We start from the raw sequence: 22,534 nt of genomic DNA on the forward strand, positions 1-22,534 counted from the left end.
CACGTTTCTTCTGGCTTTGCTAAAGCTCATTAACAAGAAAGAAAATAGGACACTCAGTCTTTGTTGCCAAATAGAACATAAAATGATTTAGAGAGTGGAAAGTCCCTCAAATTGCAGAGACAAGACCATGCCTGAGACTCAAATTACATAAAGTGATTTAGACATGTCACCTACACACGTCAGTCCATTAGCACTCAATTTGTAACCTTGGAAAGTACCAGCTTTTTAAAGGAGAGGTTCTTTGGTTCACCTTACTTACCAGAGGTACTACTGCCCCGGTCTGAGCTGTTGTAGGATCCTCCTGTGTTCTGGTCGTATGATTGGTTGTATGGGATAGTTGGAGGAATTGTGTCATTTGCTCGATAATCTAGACATGTCAGATGAAAAAAAAAATTATTTTCGCTTTGTGAGCAATTTCACATCTCTGCTTTATCTATATTTCTGGTAACTAAAGAAACAAATTGGACCATTTATTTGCCTTTTTTCTCTTTTATTGTTGTAGTCAGATTGTCAGGATATAAAAAGGCTAACACTCCAAATATATATAAACTATACATAACTTTAATAATACAATATGATTTTAATAAGAAATCACAAAAATATGTCTGCAAATCATAAAAAATAAATCACAGTAACATAAAAATAAAACTGAAACTTGTCAGCAAGGTTATATCTAATAAAAAATATATATCCATAATAATAAAAAAACCAAATATCTTAATTTGCCCCAGAAATGCTTCTGCTTACTTAGGCAAAGGTGAAAATCCAAATGATAAGCTCGCCACTGGAATGTAGTCAGTAATAATCTCATCTAGTTGCATTCCAGGTTCTTTATTATAGTCTGACACACCGAATCTGCTTACGAGCAGTATAAACAATAAATCAGAGTTCTGAAATATTTGTATGGAGGCTCTCAGGGATTTCTGAAGTCCACAGTAAAACCACACACTATGAAGGAATAACGTGACAATAGTTTGAATCACCACTGCAAATTCCATGATTACAGAAAGTGTCCTATTCATCTTTGTCAGTCTTTGTCATGAACTTATGCAAGAGTCTCGATCAAGATTTATTAAATTGGGTTATTCTACCAATCAAGTACTTTCTTTGTTTTTTTTTTTTTTTTTTGAGACGGAGTCTTGCTCTGTAGCCCGGGCTGGAGTGCAGTGGCCGGATCTCAGCTCACTGCAAGCTCCGCCCCCCGGGTTCACGCCATTCTCCTGCCTCCGCCTCCCGAGTAGCTGGGACTACAGGCGCCCGCCACCTCGCCCGGCTAGTTTTTTGTATTTTTAGTAGAGACGGGGTTTCACCGTGTTAGCCAGGATGGTCTCGATCTCCTGACCTCGTGATCCGCCCGTCTCGGCCTCCCAAAGTGCTGGGATTACAGGCTTGAGCCACCGCGCCCGGCCTAACTTGAGAAAAGGCTAGCTGACTTCATTCTCAAGTTAAAACATAATATTAACTGAAATTTTTAAGTTACATTTTTGTTGTCTTCAACTGCGATACATTGTATTTTCGAAGAAAATGTTACCAACTCAACCCTAAAGAAAGTAAGTCTATATCTCCAATTATCTACCAGAAAATGTATTCTTTACCTGGACTAGAGGGGTTGCACTGCCCCCATCTATTCACATTAGAGCAATCCTGTCCTGGTTTTCCTAGAGGTATAACTTTGCAAATCATGTTATTAAAGCAGTAGCCTAAAGGTCTACAAAGAAATCAAACACTTACCTTTTCCAACTCATGCACATTACAATACAGAAACATTTCCTTCAGGCCACAGAATGCCATTCTGCGACTTCAAGTTAATACTAAACTCAATTTATTTTAGGTTCTATACGGACAGACTTCAATCAGGTCAACCAAGGAAATTTAGGTTCTAAAATTATACATTGTAGCAGTCTTAATAACCACATGAGGTGGGAGACACACAACAAATGGAACCACTTCTCTAGTTCAAGTTTAATTTAATTATTTTATATCAGGTTGATATAAAAATGCCACTGGTTTATATGACCACATAGAAGCAATTATCTTCCATCCTCTAGTGGAAAGAATGGGATAGTCTATTTATTGAAAATGTGAGGTATTGTGACAGTTGTACATCTGCCTCATGAATAAAAGATTGTCCGTCCCAATCCCTCACCTGCTATTAAATTTAAATTAATCTCAAAACCATTTGAAAATACTTATATATCATTATAAAATAAATTTTCCAAGGTTTTTGTTGTGCTAATTAACTCTTTGACACTGGAAATTTTGAAACCAAAGAAATAAGAAAATCTCAGCGACAGAAGAAAAGATTTACTTGCTAGTCGCAGACAAGTTTCGACATCTAGTCGAGGTGCTGAGAGTATCATACAGAGACAGATGGGAATACGTGCAAGCCTCTTCACCTTTGTTCAGCTTGTTTTGCTCCATGATGTTGTACTGAACTGGTGCCACTTCTTGTTTCTGCTGTCCCAGTGGTTTCCAGTGCTTCTCGCCAGAGTCCCCGCTGCCGTTGTTCATGTTGTTGCTGAGGTTTGACTGGATGAGCTGAGTGGTGGCGTAAGGAGTAGGCTGCCCTGATGGATTGACAAAACGCCCATCCTTCAGATTTGGGCTATTGAAGGTTTTCATCTCATTGATTTTGTTACTAAGGTCCACATCACCATAAACAGTTGACTCAGGGAGCATCAGATTTGTTTGTTTGTTATCCAGTTGGTTGTTATAATTTGCTATACAATCAGCTATGTGCAATGGAGAGGAAAAGGAAAAAATCATTCTGCATGGTTATTCCTTTTAAATTTCTTTCTACGTAGCTTTGTGAGTCATAAGAAAATCGTTACATAAAGTATAAGTGGGCTTAAATAAGATGAAAAAAAAGGGCCAAATATCCACATGTGCTTTCCAAAGAAAATTAATAATTGAAAAAATAAAAGAGGGTACACAGAATTTGCAGAGACTAAATAAATTTGAATTTCTGATAGTGCTGAAGTAAACAACCAAAATAATTTTCATTTAATAGCTTCATTAATAAGAATTCTACTAAAATAATATATACATGTATATCTTTATGTGCCAACTTTTTATTTCCTAGTCTTTGGTTACTGAATTATTTGAAGCTACTGGTTAGCTGCTGAAGCAACAGACAAAGCATATAAATTGAAAATCCAAAGGGAAAAACTACTCATAGATCAAAGAACTTGAGATTTTGATATATATATATATTTTTGTTGTTGTTTTGTTTTGTTTTTGAGGCGGAGTCTGGCTCTGCGGCCCAGGCTGGAGTGAGCGGCGCCATCTTGGCTCCCTGCAAGCTCCGCCCCCCGGGTTCCCGCCATTCTCCTGCCTCAGTCTCCCGAGGAGCTGGGACCACAGGCGCCGCCACCACGCCCGGCTAGTTTTTGTGTTTTTAGTAGAGACGGGGTTTCGCCGTGTTAGCCAGGATGGTCTCCATCTCCTGACCTCGTGACCCGCCCGTCTCGGCCTCCCAAAGTGCTGGGATTACAGGCTTGAGCCACCGCGCCCGGCCGAGGTTTTGATATTTTATAAAACATTTACATTTAAAAGATACGAGGAACGAGGGTAAAATGATAGTAAATACTACTAAGGAGAATTCTATTAGTTCTTATCGTAGTCATGTTGGATAATCATTATCCGGAAAACATGCTATATAATCATTTTCTCATGGTTTCATAATGACACCCATTAAATATAAAATGACAATAACAAAAGGAATCATAGTAACCTGGGTCATTGAATCAAATAAAGACTAAAATAATACTTAAATATCTAATATCTCATTTCCACTCCAGTTTTCTCTCCATTAAAATATTTGGACATTAAATAACTGAATGCACATATATAACATATACATTCATATATATATACACACACACACACCCTGCAGTTGAAAATATTAAGATAGTAGGAAGAACTGAAATCATATTTTTAAATTAAAAGTTTTTAAAGAGAAAAATTAGTTAAACTACAATGGTAAAAGTATCATTATTTTATTCATGCTGTCCAAAAGTGGTACCAACTTAGCAAGTCACCTGTAGCACTGGTTTTTAACTGGATATGTTAAAAATTATAAATTAACATGCTTGTTACTAAAGATGTAAATGTGAATATAATCTTAAGAAAAATGTGTTAACTTCTCTATCCTACTGAATTCAACTATTCTGCATTTCAACCATGAACCATCAGGGAGCAGAAATATTTGACTGATCTGGCCTGTGCGATTTCTATTTCTAATTTCTAGTTTTGTTTAACAGTGGTTAAGAAATACTATAAAGATCACATGGTTTTTGCATTCTCATTTTGTTTCGCCAACCTATCTATATGTGTTATCCAACAGAACCTTGGAGATATTGGACATGGTCTACTCTGCTTTGTCCGATACAGCAGCTACTAGTCACATGTGGCTCCTGAGCACTAGAAATGTAGCTAGTGCAAAAGAGGGACTGAGTTTTAGACTGCGTTTTATTTAATTAAATGTAAACAGTCATCTGTTGCCAATGGCTACCATATTGGACAACACAGCTCTACCTATTAATTTAAATGGGTATCGCCATTTTTTCTCTTCTATAGGTCTCAACTCAGTTTATCTTTTACTTATGATGACATGCGTATCTATCTCTCCGGACACTCAGCAAACGGACCGCTGGAGGGCAGAGACTCGGTCACGCGGCTATGTCACGTCCACAGCCAGTGGAGACTCAGGATTCATTTTAAGGGCAGACATGCAGATTGCTCTATGATTGGTTCTTTATCGTGCTTAACATCTTTACTTAACTCCAACTTCTCCCTTGCCTTTCCTTAATTCCATAGGTTATTTTACTTCTATCATCATAGAGATTCCTTACAATTATTTTACTATTTCCTATATTGCGAATATTGTTTTTTTTTGGGGGGGGGGTAAGAAATCTTTGGTAATTTTTATTCCTTTACATCTTGCATAATGTACATCCAATTTTTTCCTATTATGTTTTGGCATGAAATTTTAGTCACATATACATCTGACCCAGAAAACAAACAATAGAAAATAAATGTATGCATACACACCTGCAAAATATATATATGTATATAAGTGTGTGTATATATACACATAATACATATATCTACGTGTGTATATATGTATGTATATATACACACACAATATATACATATATATATATCTCATGTCCTCAGGATTTGCTAATATACTATAAAATCTGATTTAAAATTCCAGTTAATTTTTATTCAAATTTTTGTATTACTGTTGTATATTATTATTATTATTGTTTTTTCTATTAAATAATTTGGTTCATTATAACTATGAATTTATTTACCTTTTGATCTATGTTATTCCCAAAATCTCAAAAATGATTAAATATGATTAAAGATTATTTAATTACAATTAAAAATTATATAGCAGGCACAGTAGCTCACCCCTATAATCCTAACACTTTGGGAGGCTGAAGCAGGAGGGTTGCCTGAGTGCAGGAATTTGAGACCAGCCTGAGCAACATAGCAAGACCTGCATCTCTACAAAAAATTTTTTTTAATTTGCAAGGCATGGTGGTGCCCGCCTGTGGTCTCAGCTACTTGGGAGGCTGAGGTGAGAGGATTAGTTGAGCCCAGGAGGCTGAGGTTGCAGTGAGCTGTGTTAATGCCACCGTACTCCAGCCTGGGTGAGAGAGTGAGATCCTATCTCAAAAAACAACAAACAAACAAACAAACAAAAAGGGTAAAATAAATCGTAATCACATACATTCTTATCAACATAAATACTTGTGACCAGCCTGGCCAACATGGTAAAACCCTATCTCTACTAAAATTATAAAAATTAGCTGGGTGTGGTGCTGTGTGACTGTAATCCCAGTTACTTGGGAGGCTGAGGCAGGAGAATCACTTGAACCCAGGAGGCGGAGGTTGCAGTGAGCCGAGATTGCTCACTTGAACCCAGGAGGGAGAGGTTGCAGTGAGCCAAGATTGCGCCTCTGCACTCTAGCCTGGGCTACAGAGTGAGACTCTGTCAAAAAAAAAAATTGTTTTTTAAATACTTTCATGGCTGGGCACGGTGGCTCACGCCTGTATTCCCATCCAGCACTTTGGGAAGCTGAAGTGAATGGATCATGCGAGGCCAGGAGTTTGAGACCAGCCTGGGCAACATGGCAAAACCTCATCTCTACTTAAAAATATATACACACAAAAATTAGCTGAGCCTGATGGTGCATGCCTGTAGTCCCAGCTACTTGGGAGGCTGAGGCACGAGAATCACTGGAACTCAGGAAGCGGATGCCACTACCCTCCAGCCTGGGTATCAGAGTGAGATTCTGTCTCCAATAAATGAATACATACATACATACTTTCCCATGATTTTATTTTTCCTTATTTGCTATCGATTGTATAATTTATCTTCCCAATTATCTGGGCAAAATATTTTTGGTGGACTTTAGCAAAGTATGGAGGTTAAGGGATGGAGAAAAGACTTAAATCAGGCTATTTTGCTAAACAATAGTCAGCATTGGATAAAATATTGGTCAAATTTTATCTTCCCATGTAGGGAGAGGGAAAGAAAACATCTTCTGGCGGGTTCCTTAAAAAGCTTATACAGATCACGCTCTCTCTGCGTCCCTAACCTGGGCGACTGTAGGTAGTCAGGTTGCTGTCGCTGTTTCCATTGCCTGCCGTGCAGCAGTTGATGGAGCAGTCATTGTGATTGTTGCCAGTATTCGGCCACGTGTCTGCTAGCCATGGCTGCGTGGCAGGTTCACCGATGTTGAGAAGTCCAGGCCTAAATAAAAAAATACATAAAAGCAAATGTTATATGACTAGAGAATGATATTTTCTATTGAAAATTCCAATAACTTCCTCATCTTGTTATTCTCACCAATCACCTGATGAACTATGCTGAATGACATTATTAGCCCTTTGATTCTACACTTACGACATTATTAGCCCTTTGATTCTACATAAGGTCCTGGGATGCACCTCCATTTACACAACCATAACTGTACATAGGAAGAGTTATGCATCAGACCTAAAATCTCATATCGTTTGCAACGTTCTACTCTGCCTTTAGTCAGAATGGTTAAAAATCAAACATGGAATATGAAAATATTTTTTAGTCTTTTAGTGGCTTAAAAAAAACGCCCTAATTCAGATAGTTGGCACTTCTTCATTTTGACCCATTAAAAAATTGTGACTCCTTACAACTTCATTAAAAAAATGAAACAAGCCTCTTTACTCAGACGATAGAGGCTTCAAATTAAATGTACTGGCGTATTTTTCTCCAAAACCATGCTTCATATCTAATGAGTTTGGGGGCTCTGTGACATTTTACACAGATCCCCATCAATGTTTCAGTGCATAGGTCTGTAAGCTTGTCAACATTTTCTGATGGTGACATTGTAAAATGTCATACATCCCAACATAAGCAAAGGAAAGCTGATGAATTAAATCTGATGAAACAGAGATGCCCACTAAAAAGAATATTAGCGTTCATTTTGGTAGTTTTTGGCAGAAGATGTGATTCTTCTTTTACCGTGCATTGGGAATGCCAAGTATATCAGCGATTATTAATGGGAGCCCTGGACCAACAGAGCCAGGGACTCAAACTGGAGTTCAAGAGTGGCATTCTTCATTTCCTTCTCCAACACTGACTTCATACATACCTCCATTCAGCAAAAGAGGTGATGTCCCACTCACAACAAACAGACTGGCATTACAGATTCTGCAAATATTTTCTTGGTGGTTTTATTTTCTATGTTAAAGTGCAATAATTATGTTTCTTATTTACCTGGGAAGCAAAAATCTGATATTTTACCTTCCATGGTTCTTATCTACTGAGGAAATTTAGTATGCAAATGATGGTTGAGAAGCAATCCATTCTAAAAAAGGCTATGGATTTATGATTCATTTCTCTATACATATGTGAGTACATATATTTATATAATAAAAACAAATATTTACCCTTTGCCTCTAACGTGTGAGGCATTGTTCTGGTTTTTTTTTTTTTTTTTTTTTTTTTTTAACACGTATGAACTCATTTAGTCACCACAACAATTTTACAAGGGAGGTACTGTTATCCAAATTTTAAAGATGAGGAAATGGGACGTCTAAGAGATGTGAAGAAGTTTGTGCATGGCTATATAAAGTCAGTGAGTGGCAGAGCAGAAAATCAAACCCTAGCAGGCTGGCCCTAGAGTATACACTCTGATCTAAGATTTTATAAACACATATACGGGAAAGTGCTAACATTTCCCAAAGCTCTGGAATATTCTTCATAAAAGGAAGAGTGGAGAAAGTATTGGAAGTGTAAGCTGTTAAAACTGAGCCAACTTTACTATTAAAATTGTTGATAAATCATGATTTGAAGAACAGCGTTTCCAAACTGTTGAAATTTTAAACATTTAAATGCAAGTTATAACACAGATATCTGGAGTCTTTGAAATAGATATTAGTTACAGAAATTCTGCATCTAGTAATTGTTTGCTTTCCTATTTTATTTTTCTTTGAACTTAAACTACGAATATTATCACTGTAGAAGTTATTAAAAATAAAACTCCATATGTGACACAGCAGAGATGTTACAGGACGTCTGAAGTATGGGTCAAGAGGAAATTTTCCACAGACTGACTTACATGTTTCAAAAGAAATAGACAAATTTTTATGCTGCTCTGATTCCCTCTGAAAAATACTTTCATAGTGAATGCTTTGATATCATCATAGGCTGAGAGCCCTTTTCATACATATGAGTGGTTTCCAACAGGAAGCTGACTTAACAGTTTACATCCTAGTTTTCTGTCTAGACTTGAATTTGGAATGCTAATTATTTAAGGCAGAAGGTGAGCTGTGATTACCGGCCCATAATGAACCTTAAAATGCCATGTATATATCTGAGAGGACTTTGAGGAAGTCAAGGTCATATGTAGCTACTCTAATAAGGGTTCTGAGGTCTTTTTTAAAACAATTCTCCAGGCTACCTTTATGTATTTGAACTTAAGATATGAAGCAGAAAAAATCCACAAGGTGGTTATAGGTATTAACATGTTTCTTAAATATTATTATATAATATTATCATATAATATATTAAGTGGATAGATTTGTGCCATGAAGAAAACAGAGGGCAAATGCACTTTAGTAATTATATGGCAATTACCTTCAATTCCTACTCTTCTCTTGATATTCCAATCACTCACCCCAAGAAAGCCTATTTGAGCTGCTAAATCACAAAATCAAACACTACAGAGTCCAGGAGCTGGGGAAATGGTGGAGGCGCCTGGCAGGAAGGCTTGTCAGGCAATAGGCTGTCTCCCCTTCCCATTGGCAGACTGAATGAGCTCTAAAGCCAAGGGCTAGATCTCAGAATTGCCAATATTTTAAAGAGAAGCAAAGGCTTGAGCTCTATTTCCTCACCTCCCACCAACAGGGAATGTGGTATTGGCATTCTCCACCAGGTTAGCCAGACTTTCCCGCCCCACCCTTCTCAGGTTTTCTCTGCTTTCTTGCCTTCTACTGTGGTTTGTATTAAGTACGTTTTTTTGGACACATTGCCTGGAATGTTTGAGGAAAGGAAAACAAATGAACAGAAACAGTTACTTAATATTTCCATGATCATTTCCCTGGATTTTCTCACAATTTCTTTGCCCTTTTTAAGTTGGGAAGGGGTCTCTTTGCTTACCACAATCTTTATTCTCTCTTTTCCACACTTGCAAGGTTCACAATTATAACAGAGTTCTAGATAACCTTCTCCTTTTATTAGAGGAAAAAAATACAGCCTCCAAAACTTCTCTGATGTCACCAAGGACTGAACTCAGGCCTTCTGACATTCATGTATTCAATGGTTCATTCGTTTTTTTCTTACTTATAAGTGACATCTTTCAAAAATTAATCTTTTGTGTCATTTATCACATTTATTTATGTAATTCAATAAATTATATTTATTGCTTTATTAAAAATCCATTTATCAATAAATAAACCATGTAATCTCCATCCTCCAGGAACTCACATTCTCTTGTCAGAGGTAATCATTATCTACCAGGAGTTGCCAAACATTTTCTGTAAGGGACCAGATAGTAACGTTTTAAGGCTTTCCAAACCGTATCGTTTCTTTGATAACTAGTCAACTCTGTCAATGTGGCTCAAACACAGTCATAGAAAATATGTAAACAAATGAGTCTGGCTGTATTCTTATAAAACTGTATTTACAAAAACAGGTGGCAGGCTGGATTTGGCCCAAGAGACATCATTAGCTGACCTCTGATACAAACAAAAGATAATGCATCACCTTATGTTAGGTGCTTCATTGAGGTAGGTAATTCCACATTAGAGAGTTAATGGAGCGCATAGCAGGTGGAATTCAGTAAACTGAGAAGGGTCGCTGGGTGGGGAGACAGTCCAGACCTATATAACACAGGGGCAGTGTAGTAAGGACACAGAAGAAAATGCCACCTTGGCAAATGGCCGGTGGGGTGATACAGTGGATTGTAGGGTCTGGCACATTTTGAGGTGTGAAGTAAGTCTGCAGAGCCCTAGAGCTTTTGGACTTCGCATATTATGGCCAGTTTAGATCTGATATTCTAAACATGGTGGGTCCTGTTGATAATGGGATTGTCTGGAGCTCAGAAACATGATCAATATGCATTTGAAAAGATCATTCTGTCTCCAGTGAGCAAAGGGGATTAGCAGGAAATAGTGCTAATGAAGGTATTATAGATAAAGGTAGGACTCCTGAGAGCTTTTGTCATAGATTAGGCAAAGGAGAAGTAGGGCTGGAAATGAAACAATATGAGAGTGAAAGGAGTTAAGAGACAGCATCAACAAAATGCAGTAACGGATACAGGAGATTCAAGAGGATGGATGGAAGGTTTTTGCTTCGGTGTCACTAACCAAGTGAGGTAGGAAGTCCAGTGAGGACTCAAAAGAGTCTGAAACACATGAGGGAAACCAGTGCTTAAGGGACAGACACAAGAGAAGTCAGTGTAGGAGTCTGGTTCATTATTCCCCCTCTGATCTCACTGGATCATGAAACACAGACACAGACACACAGACACACAGACACACACACTGACACACCCATAAGTGGCTAGGAATGAGGCCCCTTCATAAAGCATCCTTATTGTCCTCATCCTGCTTTATTTTTTCCATAGCATTTATCAACTGCTGATATTACACAGTTGACTTTTTAAAAAAATGTTTATTATTCATCTTGCATTTCCCCCACTACAACCTAAGGTCTAAAAGGACAGGAGTTTTTATCCACTTTGCTTACTGATGCATCCCAAGTAAGTAAACTAGTGCCTGTCACATAGTAAGTGTTCAATATATCGCATGAATAAATAATTTTAACATTTTGTATATAACTGACATTTTGAGCATTGACTCTGAAATCTTTATTGAACTGTTGCCTCCGTAATATCCCAACATGGTTTAGCATTTCATTTAGGAAAATGATCATTTCTACTTAGTATTTGAAATAAATCAGCTTCACTGCCAGGGATTCTATGTTTAAATTTAAAAAGCTATGTTTGTTTTGTGATATAGTGAGCTTTCCAAATAGACAGCTCAGGAACTTTGTAATCTTCCCATCCTGCCATAGCAACTAGCATTTGCTACCTATGCGTTCCTGCCGTCGCTTCCCATGTGCTGGTTTGCTCTGCCCAGGTTGTAAATTCTTTTAGAGTAGGAACCAGGCTTGTACTTCTGTAAGTGCATGTGTCTGTGATACTTGTGTACACATGCCCACGCACAGAGGCTAGTGAAGAACATATCAAAGATGCTCAAGAAGCACTTTCACATGCTTTGATTAATGAGGAGGCTGAAACGTACACATGTAATGAAGTGGTTATAAAATCAGGTATTCCAGATTCACCCATGAGAAAATGTTGTCATGCCAGAGGCTCTTTCATAATGTCTGGGCTGTGATTTAGATGGAATTCCCCTGGAGGCACAAACATGCCCTGCTTTAATTCCTGAATCAAGTGGATTTATTCCTTATGAAAACCTTCCTAGCTTTGGGCCTGTCACTGGCTGGCTTTGTTTCACAGGTATGAGAACAGGAAGTTAGCAATACCCAGGAAAGAAAAGATGAGTACTTGTCGCCAAATTTGTACAGCACTGGCTAAAGGTGGTCAACCTTTATTTTTTAAACCACTTCTTAAATTCAGTCATTTTCTTATCTGATGGTATGTTCCGTTAATTCAGGAATAATATCTTACTCATTTCTAGCTTTCCAGTAGCAGCCATGTTACACAGCTGTACAAAGAAGGGAATTTAGTAAGTTCACTGAATTTGAATTATAAGATGGTTTTGGTGGAAGATTTCTTTTTTTACACCGTAAGCTACATGTTACTGTTTTGGAGAAAAAAGAAAACATCTTATTGTGAAACATTCTGAAGCTTGGCTCATCACATAACTTATACCTTATTTCAGCCCCTTTAAGCTGGTTGTCACATCAATTTGTGATTTCTCCGTGAATATATTAAAGTTCACTGAATAATAATTACTTTAAAAATCATAAATATAAGATTGAGATTCATTTTAATTAGAGGAGGGAAAACGTTCTTTGTTAACAAGCTATCCAGACTTCCTCTTTTATTTCAACACATTTTCCTGCAAATGGAGATGTGAACTATGTTGAATTCATAACAAGAACAAACAAACATAACCTACAACTTATGAGCAATTGCTGTGTTCAGCAGGTTTTTCAAATGAACACTTTTTCTTTGATAGTATTTGTTAACTAGCTATATTTGTTCATCTTCATAAATGCCACAGCTTAGTCACTTTAACGCCTTTTAATCATTTGCTAAATCAGCGTCTCTTTCTCGGTTAAAGTGCGCTCTCTGGTGGTCACTGATTAAGATGCAACTACCCCAATCAACTACATCTGTGTGTAAACAGCTTGGTTCAACAGCATAGCTAAATGGAGCCTTGCTCAAGGAACTAAATACATTTCACCTTTAAGTTAGACTTTTTAAGCAGAGAAAGTGGTGTCGTTGAGGAAGATGAAGAAATATTTGGAATTCCCTGTAGGATCTACAAAACAAAGCAAGATAATTACCTCCCTCCACTGCTGACAGCTTCGCCTCCTCTCTGGTAAGTTACTAGAATGTTACGAAAAAAAGGAACAATTAATAGACATATTTATATATCAAAAGCTATTACATTCATGAGCATCTTTCTAAAATGGAATTCCTTCTGTCTTCCTACATGGAAGCATTGCAAAAATCATCACACAATGTAACAAATTTCTGATTCAACTAGTGACATTTAACTATTGTATAGAATTATATATACATTATATATATAATTAGATATCTATATATCACTCTTATTTTCTTCATGTTCCAATAAGGTGGAGAATCAACAAAAAGCAAAATATCACTACATTCTTATTAAATATAAGTATTACACATCTGTACATTAGCATTCCCATGGATTTCCATTTTGAATTGATTATTGGAGCACATAATTTCATGATTTTATATAAGTGTAAACTTAAACTCAGAAAAAAAAAACCTACTAATTTTCCCAGAAATATGAATACCAGTAAGTCAAAGATAAATGTTAAAATAAAGCTTTCCACACACAAAGATGTATGCCAAGTTGTGACTATTAATTCATGTGACCTATTTTTTATTGTGGCTTGTGCAAATTATTTCTTATTATATTTTCATCAGACATGTATAGATAATCAAAATATATTATAATGCTCTTGAAAGCATTCTCGGCGTAATAAATTTGGGGTGGAAAATTTTAACCATAACAACAACAACAAAAGATTTGCACATAGTTAGGCTAAGTGGTTAAGAAGATTAGCTTTTCTGTAAATACAGACACATTTTCTAAGAAGAAATGTGTTTTTAAAGCTGCCAAATTCCGCTACTTAGAAGAACTCCAAACTGGAAGTCTGTTATAGAGAGATAACTGCTCCCAGTGATGACAATAACTGGATTAAAACTGAGAGGGCGTAACTACAGGTACATCTTTTCCTGGAGGTGATGTGACAGAAGAGGACCATTTTGAATAGAACGGAATATTAGGATTCTGACTTAGGGAAAATGAAAAGTTTTATCTTTCACATGTGCTGGGTATTTTGGTTACCTTTAACAATATTGATTCTGGGGACAGAGAAATACAAGGGAGAGAAATTTTTGTTGGAAAACTCGAAAGCTTAAGTTGAAAAATGCACTGCCACGTCTGAAATAGTCAATAAGATCATTAGCATGTTAAATCATGCTGAAGGTAGAGAGAGTGTGTCTACTTAATGAAACACATGCAAACAAGGCTAAGATCCAGTGTGGAATTCTGAATCCATCATTGCATCAAATGGAAGAAAAGCAACACCAACCGTTTCTACTTTAAACACATGCCTGGTGTGAGTAAATCAAGTATTATATGCCACTTTAAGTTCTTACCCCCAACTTACTGCAGAAAATGAAATAAAAACAGAAACACAATAGTAGAACACATGCCAAACTAACAATGGAAAGGAGGAGGGTAAGTGCAAATATATACCTGTTGGTGTGAAGGTAAAAGACGGGACTGAAAATCAAAACAAAATATAAACCAGTTATTAAGCTGAAGAGAGAAAGGGAACATATCACATTAGTATAAATCAAGCAGACAGCTGAACATAAAACAAATGTAAATAACTAAGCCAGTAGTTCTGACACTCTGATCTATGAATAAAACCAACTCTGAGGTTTAAAAAAGAAGCTTGTCTCTACAGGTACCATTTTGAAGTGTCTGACATTCTAGTACGCTCAGGAAGGGAATTCTGCTAGGGTAGCCTGCAAATGACCCTGCGTTTAGTAACACAGATTTAGCTCATGGCTTTCGTACAAACAAGAATCCTCCACTATTAATCATCTCCAAACACAGGGTGATGGATTCTTAAACAAGTATTATCAGAGTCTTGCTGGACCTTATCTAGAAATCTGAAAGTAAATGCTTATTAAAGTGAACTACTAGATACACTTATGTACTCAACATTGAGAGAAAAAAAGAGGGAAAGAAGGAAAAGAAGGAAAGGCAAGGAAAGGGGAAGAAAAAACAAACACAACGAAAGGAAAGGAAAGCAAAGAAAAAGATGAACTGAATAAAAGAGAACCATAAAATTTAACTGTTTCGCTGAGCGGAAATGCCTGACGTCTTATCACATAAATGACATTTCTTATCATCATAAAAATTTGTGACTGGACAGAAAAAACTGGAATTTTAAATTCTAATTTCTTTGAGTTTACTTTTAGAAGCTTCCTAGAAGTAGACTGGGCATTCTTTTAATACCACAGTAGAAGCTAAACAATAGAACAATAACACCCTTCTGAAAACCGTCACTCTCTCTGCAGTTATAAATCTTAATCTAATCAATAATGCCTGAAATTGAACTGCAGACCTCAAAAGTAGCAGCCATTCCTCCCCCACTTTTCCTATCTTCTCCCATTCCTGGGGGGTTGGATAACGGCAGAGCAATTTCCATGTCATTTCATAGAGGGAGGAGATTGACTTAGCTCCAATCTCTTCATGTTAAATTAAAGTAAACGCTGCTCTGGTTAAAAAAAAAAAAAAAAAAAAAAGGCAAGGAAATATATGTTATTCCCTTTAAGATTAAAGTTTCTTTAAAATAATCTTTAGTACAAACAAACTAGAATATTGATTACTTATCATGTATCAAAACGCTGCCAGAATTATATTTTCTATTTCACATTAGAACATCTCCAGGAAATATACTGTGAAATCGGAGCATTTGGGGTTGCAAACTGAAAGGCTATAGCATCCTCTACAATTGCCAGTTCTTACCCAGACACTTTATCTCTGAGCATACTAGAAAGAACAAAAGCAAAATCCTCAGTGCTGCATCCCCAATTTATACCCTGGCCTTCGTTTGCAGCACAGCAATCCCCGTTTTAAGAATCCTATTGTATTTTTTTTTCAGTCAGGTCTTTTCAGAGTCAGTGTAATTTAGCTACATTCAAAAATTCAGAGCCATAGTAACAAGTCTTCATAAAAAAAAAAAAAAAAAAAAAGGAAAGGTGCATTTGAAACTAAAGCTATTCAAACAAGAATGGAGTGCCTGAACATTAATTTGCAATCACAAGGACACTGGGAAAATATGAAAGGTCCTTGTCATTACTTCTCCTAGCTAACTGCTAACCCCACTTTGAGGAACTGAAGCAGAGATGAAAAGGAGGTCAATCTAAATGAAATTTTCACTGCTAGCACACCAAATAGCAACTTAATTTTCAAAGCTTCCAATAATATAATAAAGTCTGTGTGTCCCTAAGTGATGCTGCTGCACTCTGTGAATGCATGTGGCAGGGGGTACCCAGCGAACTGGCAGACGTCACACCGATAGCTAAACGTCAGGGGGAAAGGTTAAATAGACTCACCATTCCCCCAAAGTTACACTCTGGCTTGATGTTTTACAGGTCAATGGGCTCTTTTACATTTTTTATTCTTTAAAATATTTCACTTTCTTTTGTCTTAAAATTACTGGCACTGACTTTGGCATAGAAAATTTAAGATCTCAAAATGCACTTAAAAAATTGCATAGAAACAAAATGATGAACAAGTGCCGCCAGGACAAAGTGAAGAAAGCAGAATCAAACGCTCATCAGATTACATTTGTAATTATGTTCTATGGTTTCTGCTGAAACACAAGCTACGTTGAAAGGACAATGGTATTAGTTTAATAGGTTTTGCACAAAGAGGACATAGGCACTTCTCGGCATGCTCAAAGTACGTTAGTAAAGAAAGAGAAACATTTCAGTAGGAAGGAGAGTTGCATGTCACATTTCTAGAGTTCAAGACAACGTAGAGCATTAAATTAGTATCATCACGTAGCTATGGCACCTCATAAGAAACCCAGGATTCCACCGACTGGCTATTTGCAAAACAGAGTTGATGATGGAGGTCTTTTGATGATGAATTCAAGAGACTCCACATCTATATGTTAATTAGTCACCCTTTTCCTCATTCAAATCAGCTTTCCAAACATCTTCTACCCCTAACACCCTACCCCTTCCCCGCTCCACCACACAAAGACACCCAAAAACCCCTTGTCTACCATTATTTTTAGTCAAAGGTTTTATATGGTAACATGTGCCTGACATTCTTCTACTTTGTATACATAATGAGGGCCAGTTCTCTTTTCAGTAACCTCCAAGCCCTCATTTTCCATTTCACAGGAGGGAATACTGACATACTGCTTCATCCCTAGATAGGACACATATCTGAAAAAAACATATTTAAGGATGATAATGCTAAAGCAAATGTATGTACATGAAGAGACTGCTGCTGAGCCACAGGCAGGTGGCAAGGAGATTTAGTTTTATAGCATTAGTGACGCATTTGTGTTGACTCTTGCTGAGTCCCCTTGTGACGGAGAACACAAATATTTTAGATTGCTGTCCCGTACTGTTTTATCTATGCGTAGGGACATTCAAGTTCTAGCTAACATGAAAAATTCTGACTTTGTCATGTAATTGGTCAGGGAAACAATCTGGCCAACATGTGTAAGAAATGTTCACTTACGTAGAAAATTGGGGGGAAAAGTTGGTGATGGTAGAAGACTTTTTTTTTTTTTAATTGGAAATCCTCTTTAAATTTGCTTTGCGGCAAAGTAAAGCTGCTGCATGAGACTGAAGGACGGGCCTCTGATTCGTATCATCTGCCGCTTAGTCAGTACAATTCTGAGAGCAAGAATGGGGCACTAGAAGTGATCTTGTTGGACTAATGACATAAACTCGGGTGTCCCTGAAAACTGCGACTTACAACCGTCTCAGCTAACCTACAGCCAAGATCTGAGGCTCAGAATTGATGAAGATATCAAAGGGGCAGGGAGCATTGTCTGTCTGACACTGTTAACAATTTCCTTTGAGAATACAAAACACAGAAGTATCAGCAGGCTTCGGAGTTTAAGGATAAGTAGCAAAAGTATCTGTGAAAATCTTGGCATCTTTGGGTCATCTTTAAAATTGTAAATAATAATAGTGGCCAAGTAAGCTGTCTTTTTTAAAACTGCAAACATATTTGTAACAAAATCACCATCACTAAGTAACAGCATACACATATTCCATTTTGCAACTTTATAATAATAAAAATGGACTAACCCTCTTCTCTCCGTAAGCAATAGTACATCACTCAGTCACCCCTTCCATATTCACCAAGAAAGGAGTATTTTATACATAATCAAATGGCAGTATTTTCTATTTTGCTTCACAGAGGGTAATGGTGTCTCCTCTGAAACTGCGTGAGATTGTTTCAAGGTTGCGTTTATAATTCCAATAACAAGGACATTAAAAATTTCCCTCAAGAACATAAGGCAATAAAATAATTCCCTAAGAGAAAAGGGAAATGGTCTAACAGCCAAAGGTAGACCTACCTTGGCAAAATCTATTTTAAAGGAACTGAGCCCTACGAAACGAATCAACTCTATTTGCCGTTCTGCTATGTAAGAGAAGTTAGTATGTGGATACCACAGCACCATAAACGCACTTCGGAAAATCTTTATGTATTAAGAAATGTTTAGAGGATATGCATAATCATGAATCACTTGGAATCAAATATTAAAATCAAGAGTTTTAGAAACATTAAAACATGAAAACCTTGGGAAAGCGAATACCTTTTCTGATACCCGCATAAGTACTAGTCAGTCCGTTCCTCTTCTTGCGGTGTCGATAAAGCCAGATGCTGAAGACCATGAGGATGATCCAGCAGGCCGCTCCGATACCTGCTATGAAGGCCGGCTGCTTCACCACGTCAGAAATCTGCTGAGCCAGGCTGACTTGGTCCTCGGGTGACACGGGGTTTCCGTGGGAATCTGAAAAGCCATCTTCTGATTAATGTGGGCTTCAGACTCAACGCAGTAACGCACGCACTCACTTGTGGCTGCCATTGCTTTGTTAATTTCTGGATAATGATTTCTGTTTTTCCTCTCACATCACTCACCATCATCAAATAAAACAGTTCATACTGTTTTCAGCAAAACTGCACAATGCTATTTATTTATTTCAATGCAAAGCAAGCAAGGCAGCTGTATAGAATCATGCTTAAAGACGAAAGCAATGGCACCTGTTTCTCTTTCCCATCCAAAGAGCTCTGCAGGTTACTGCTTAGATTAAGTCTCACAGGACAGCGCTAACTGAGAAAAATACAAAAACGTAACACTAAAAAAATGAAATACTTTCATACACGTACAAGTAATACATGTACAAATAAGGAATATTTAATAAGTATTTACAGACAAGATAGAAACTTTCTCAGACTTCTATAGGCATGCTTAAATAGTATGTTCTTAAAAAAGAAATAAAATTTTATTTCCTCTCTAAGTTAGATACGGAAAAGTCTCTATATGTGTGTGTGTACCCCCGACACTAACACCATATTGTAAGACATTTAATTGTCTTAGAAACACATTAATTAACGTAAGTTCAGAAAGACCTATAGAATTCAGGATCAGGAAAACCCAAAGAAAAATTAAGATAGTGTTACCATTGGAAGAGCCATGGATAATCTCTCCATTAAAATAATAATCACGGGGAGCAATAGACAAAATAATGTTAAATGTGTAAAAGAATTATAATATCAAGGGTTATGAATAGTCAAAAGGGCTCATATTTCTGCTGGCCATTTTGATTCAATATTTAAAAAATGATGGACTATACGGCTAATAAAATGTACTTAGTTTACATTTATGTTTTAAGCCTACTGAGTTTTTTCAAGCCCACCATGACACCCAGTCACACAAGAGGTCTGCAACGTTGCTGCAGAGAACTGGAGGCTGTATCACCAAAGCAATACCTAATTTTGCTGGCACTGAGTGATATCAACCCTGAGGGTGCCCACTGTGCAGAATGCCCACCTCTGTCTGCAATTTTGATGTTCTTCCCCCACCACATCTGGTGAAACAAGAAGGTGTTGGCCCATTTCCTTAGGATTGGTGCTTACTTACAATTATTAAACATTTGACTCTGATACATATTGTTGTTATGAGTTCTTATAATTTTATGTGGGCTCAGCATTGATTCTGAATCTAAGTTTAACCTTCTCACCAGTGTCTCACTGATACCCTTGACAATTTCCAGTTCCCTGTTTCCCTCCAGCTCCTCAACATGGTCAATCCAAGTATCTGCCTTACACGACTGACTTTTGGTGACCACTTCCCTATGGGATATGTAGACACAACTTCCTTGACTCACCCCAGTGACACCACACCCCTCATGGACTGTGCAGATATGCCACAGTGACCGTTCTCAGACAGAATGTGACCCCATGGAACTTGTGCCATTTGCTCTAGGAACCCACCAGTTGGAACTCCCCAAAGGAAACCTGCCTGGGTAATACCTGCAAGGGCAAAAAGGCCTCAGTGCCTAGGTCTTCCCTCTCTGGACCCCCACCTGCTGGTTCAGCACATTGCCCCGGTGGCCTCATCGGCCCTTGTCGGCACACCCTCTGTCCCATGGATCTGTGAGTAATAAACTGTTCAGTTACTGCATGTGTTTTCGTTGTGTTGCCTCCTCTGAGTCTCATCTACGCAACACACTGGAAGGTTTTAACTTTCCTCCCAGTCAAGGCTCTCCTAGGAGGGGTCATATTGACAGGAATAAGCTGGACACAGGTCAGATGAAAGCCACAGGGACATCTGCCGGTATAAACAAGTTTCCTGTGCGAGGGACACCTGGTCACGGGCTGAACACTGAGGTGTTATGCTGTCTGCCAGGATTAAAAAGCATCCTGTGAAAGGCACAAAGTGAACACCCACAACCAAATTCTCCAAAGCCCTGTCAGGGTAGGACTAGAGTTTACAGCCACTCTGCAAAGAGAGACCTTAAGACCAAATTAGAAAGAAATACAGCAATTCTGCTAATACAATCTGCTTTAAGAGAGAAATATTTTTCAATCCAAAATACATTTTTTTTTTCCAGAAAGATAATTGGTATAACTCATTACACATGAATAACATTTTTTATGGATTCTTCTTTCAGTGGATTTTTTTCTTATTAAATGACATTGCATCTTGATAAGAAAACTGGAAGGAAAAATAAGCAGCGTTCAATGATGAAGGAAACAGCTTTCAGGAAAACTGCACCCCTTTCAATGCAAAATGGCTAAATTCCTTCTCATGTTGTACGAGTGTGTGTGGTTTTTCAGTTTGCTTTTTTCTTGAACAGAATTCCAGATCTCATTCTACAGAGGGTCAAGGCTGAAAAACCTATTTCCACAAGCAGTTACCTGCCTTTCTCTGTTTGTTGAATGAAAGTTTTATTTCATGTTCCAGACTCTTTTATTACCTCTGGTTATCCTAAGAGCACTTCATCCTCTTAAAGTTCACCAAGCAGACCTATTCTTCTTCTTCCTAATACATTCTTTGTATCTGCTAGGTTTATAGATTTCATGGCTATTTGTGCAAGGTTAAGATGGGTAGCCTCAGATAGTATGGAAACAGCCACGAGAGGTCCTATGCAAACAACCAGATAGACTTAACAGACTCAAGCGTGGTATGACTAATGAATTAAAACAGGCACTCGCTAGCCCAGTCTTTGTCTCCTGCAGCTGAGCCTATCTGAGGAGATGGAAAAATGGAACTCATCTATAATTTCAAGGAAACCAATTTGGCCCCCATGGTTTCAATCTTAAATAAAGAAAATTATACCTGGTCATTTTCCCAATTCATCTTCCAAAAAATAGAACTAAATAATCTTCAGTCATAAAAATAGGTACACAAAAATAATATACAGAGTCATCACAATGTTAACTTATTTCAATGTTAATAAATTCATACTGAAATTTAACAAAATTGGGCAAATATCTGAATATCAACTATTTTCTCAATCTAAACTGTTTTCCTCCACATCTTATATAAATGTGCAACAGATGCATCAAGCAACTCATTTTGTTATAGTTTCTTGTGCGGCTTGAATCAAACCAGGAGCTATTTTTTGTTTAAAAGTTTTATTTCTATATGCAATCATTGGTTATTGTTTTTGAAAAATTTCGTTTTACTAGTTTTGGAGAACAGGACGTTTTGAGTTACATGGATAAGTTCTTCAGTGGTAACATGAGTGCAAAAAAATCAAATTTTAGCCTACGGCTGTGAAAGAGAGAGCACATTTTCCCTAAAAGCTTGAATGGAACTCTCATCTAATGGAGCTGTTGGGAGGAGGCTTCCTGGCCAGTGACTTAGTTTTGTAGTGACCCCATTCATCTGCTTGTAGTCACACTGGGGGAGTGAGGGGCACCCTGTCTAGACCTGTACCATTGAACACGCCCATAGACGATGTGTTTCTTTCCTCCCCTTGCTGCAGACCCCGGGTCCACTTCAGAAGCCCTGTGATAAACAGGCTAACTCATCCGCCTATGATCCTCAATGTCTGTGTGGAACAGAGTCCTCACCCCACAAGTGGACTTTGGTAGATTTATTGTATCATAGGACAGAAATTCTGCAAATGTATCTATTACTGCAACTCGCATTGTCTAAACAACGGAACATCAATAATATTCTTCAAAATAAATGTGAAGTTCTTTATGTACAGCAATGAAGTTTACAAAATTAAGG

The 22,534-nt window shown here is 37.5% G+C and overlaps 1 protein-coding gene across 8 annotated transcripts in view; it reads right to left on the minus strand.

Annotated features, from left to right (window-relative positions):
- Positions 1 to 22,534, minus strand: part of ROBO1 (roundabout guidance receptor 1) — a 1,151,566-nt gene that overhangs the window by 36,023 nt on the left and 1,093,009 nt on the right. For 3 of the 8 annotated variants that reach the window (XM_007986183.3, XM_007986188.3, XM_073009654.1), the window contains 6 exons: positions 18,602 to 18,799; positions 14,494 to 14,520; positions 13,037 to 13,079; positions 6,612 to 6,766; positions 2,397 to 2,732; positions 260 to 367 (listed from right to left, as the gene is read on the minus strand). In XM_007986183.3, coding sequence (XP_007984374.3) covers positions 260 to 367; positions 2,397 to 2,732; positions 6,612 to 6,766; positions 13,037 to 13,079; positions 14,494 to 14,520; positions 18,602 to 18,799 — 867 coding nt within the window. The remainder of the gene's footprint in view (positions 1 to 259; positions 368 to 2,396; positions 2,733 to 6,611; positions 6,767 to 13,036; positions 13,080 to 14,493; positions 14,521 to 18,601; positions 18,800 to 22,534) is intronic. The other 5 variants (XM_073009653.1, XM_073009656.1, XM_073009651.1 and 2 more) reach the window with 3 other exon arrangements.

The sequence above is a fragment of the Chlorocebus sabaeus genome, chromosome 22, assembly GCF_047675955.1.
Source record: "Chlorocebus sabaeus isolate Y175 chromosome 22, mChlSab1.0.hap1, whole genome shotgun sequence".
NCBI classification, from domain to species: Eukaryota; Metazoa; Chordata; class Mammalia; order Primates; family Cercopithecidae; genus Chlorocebus; species Chlorocebus sabaeus.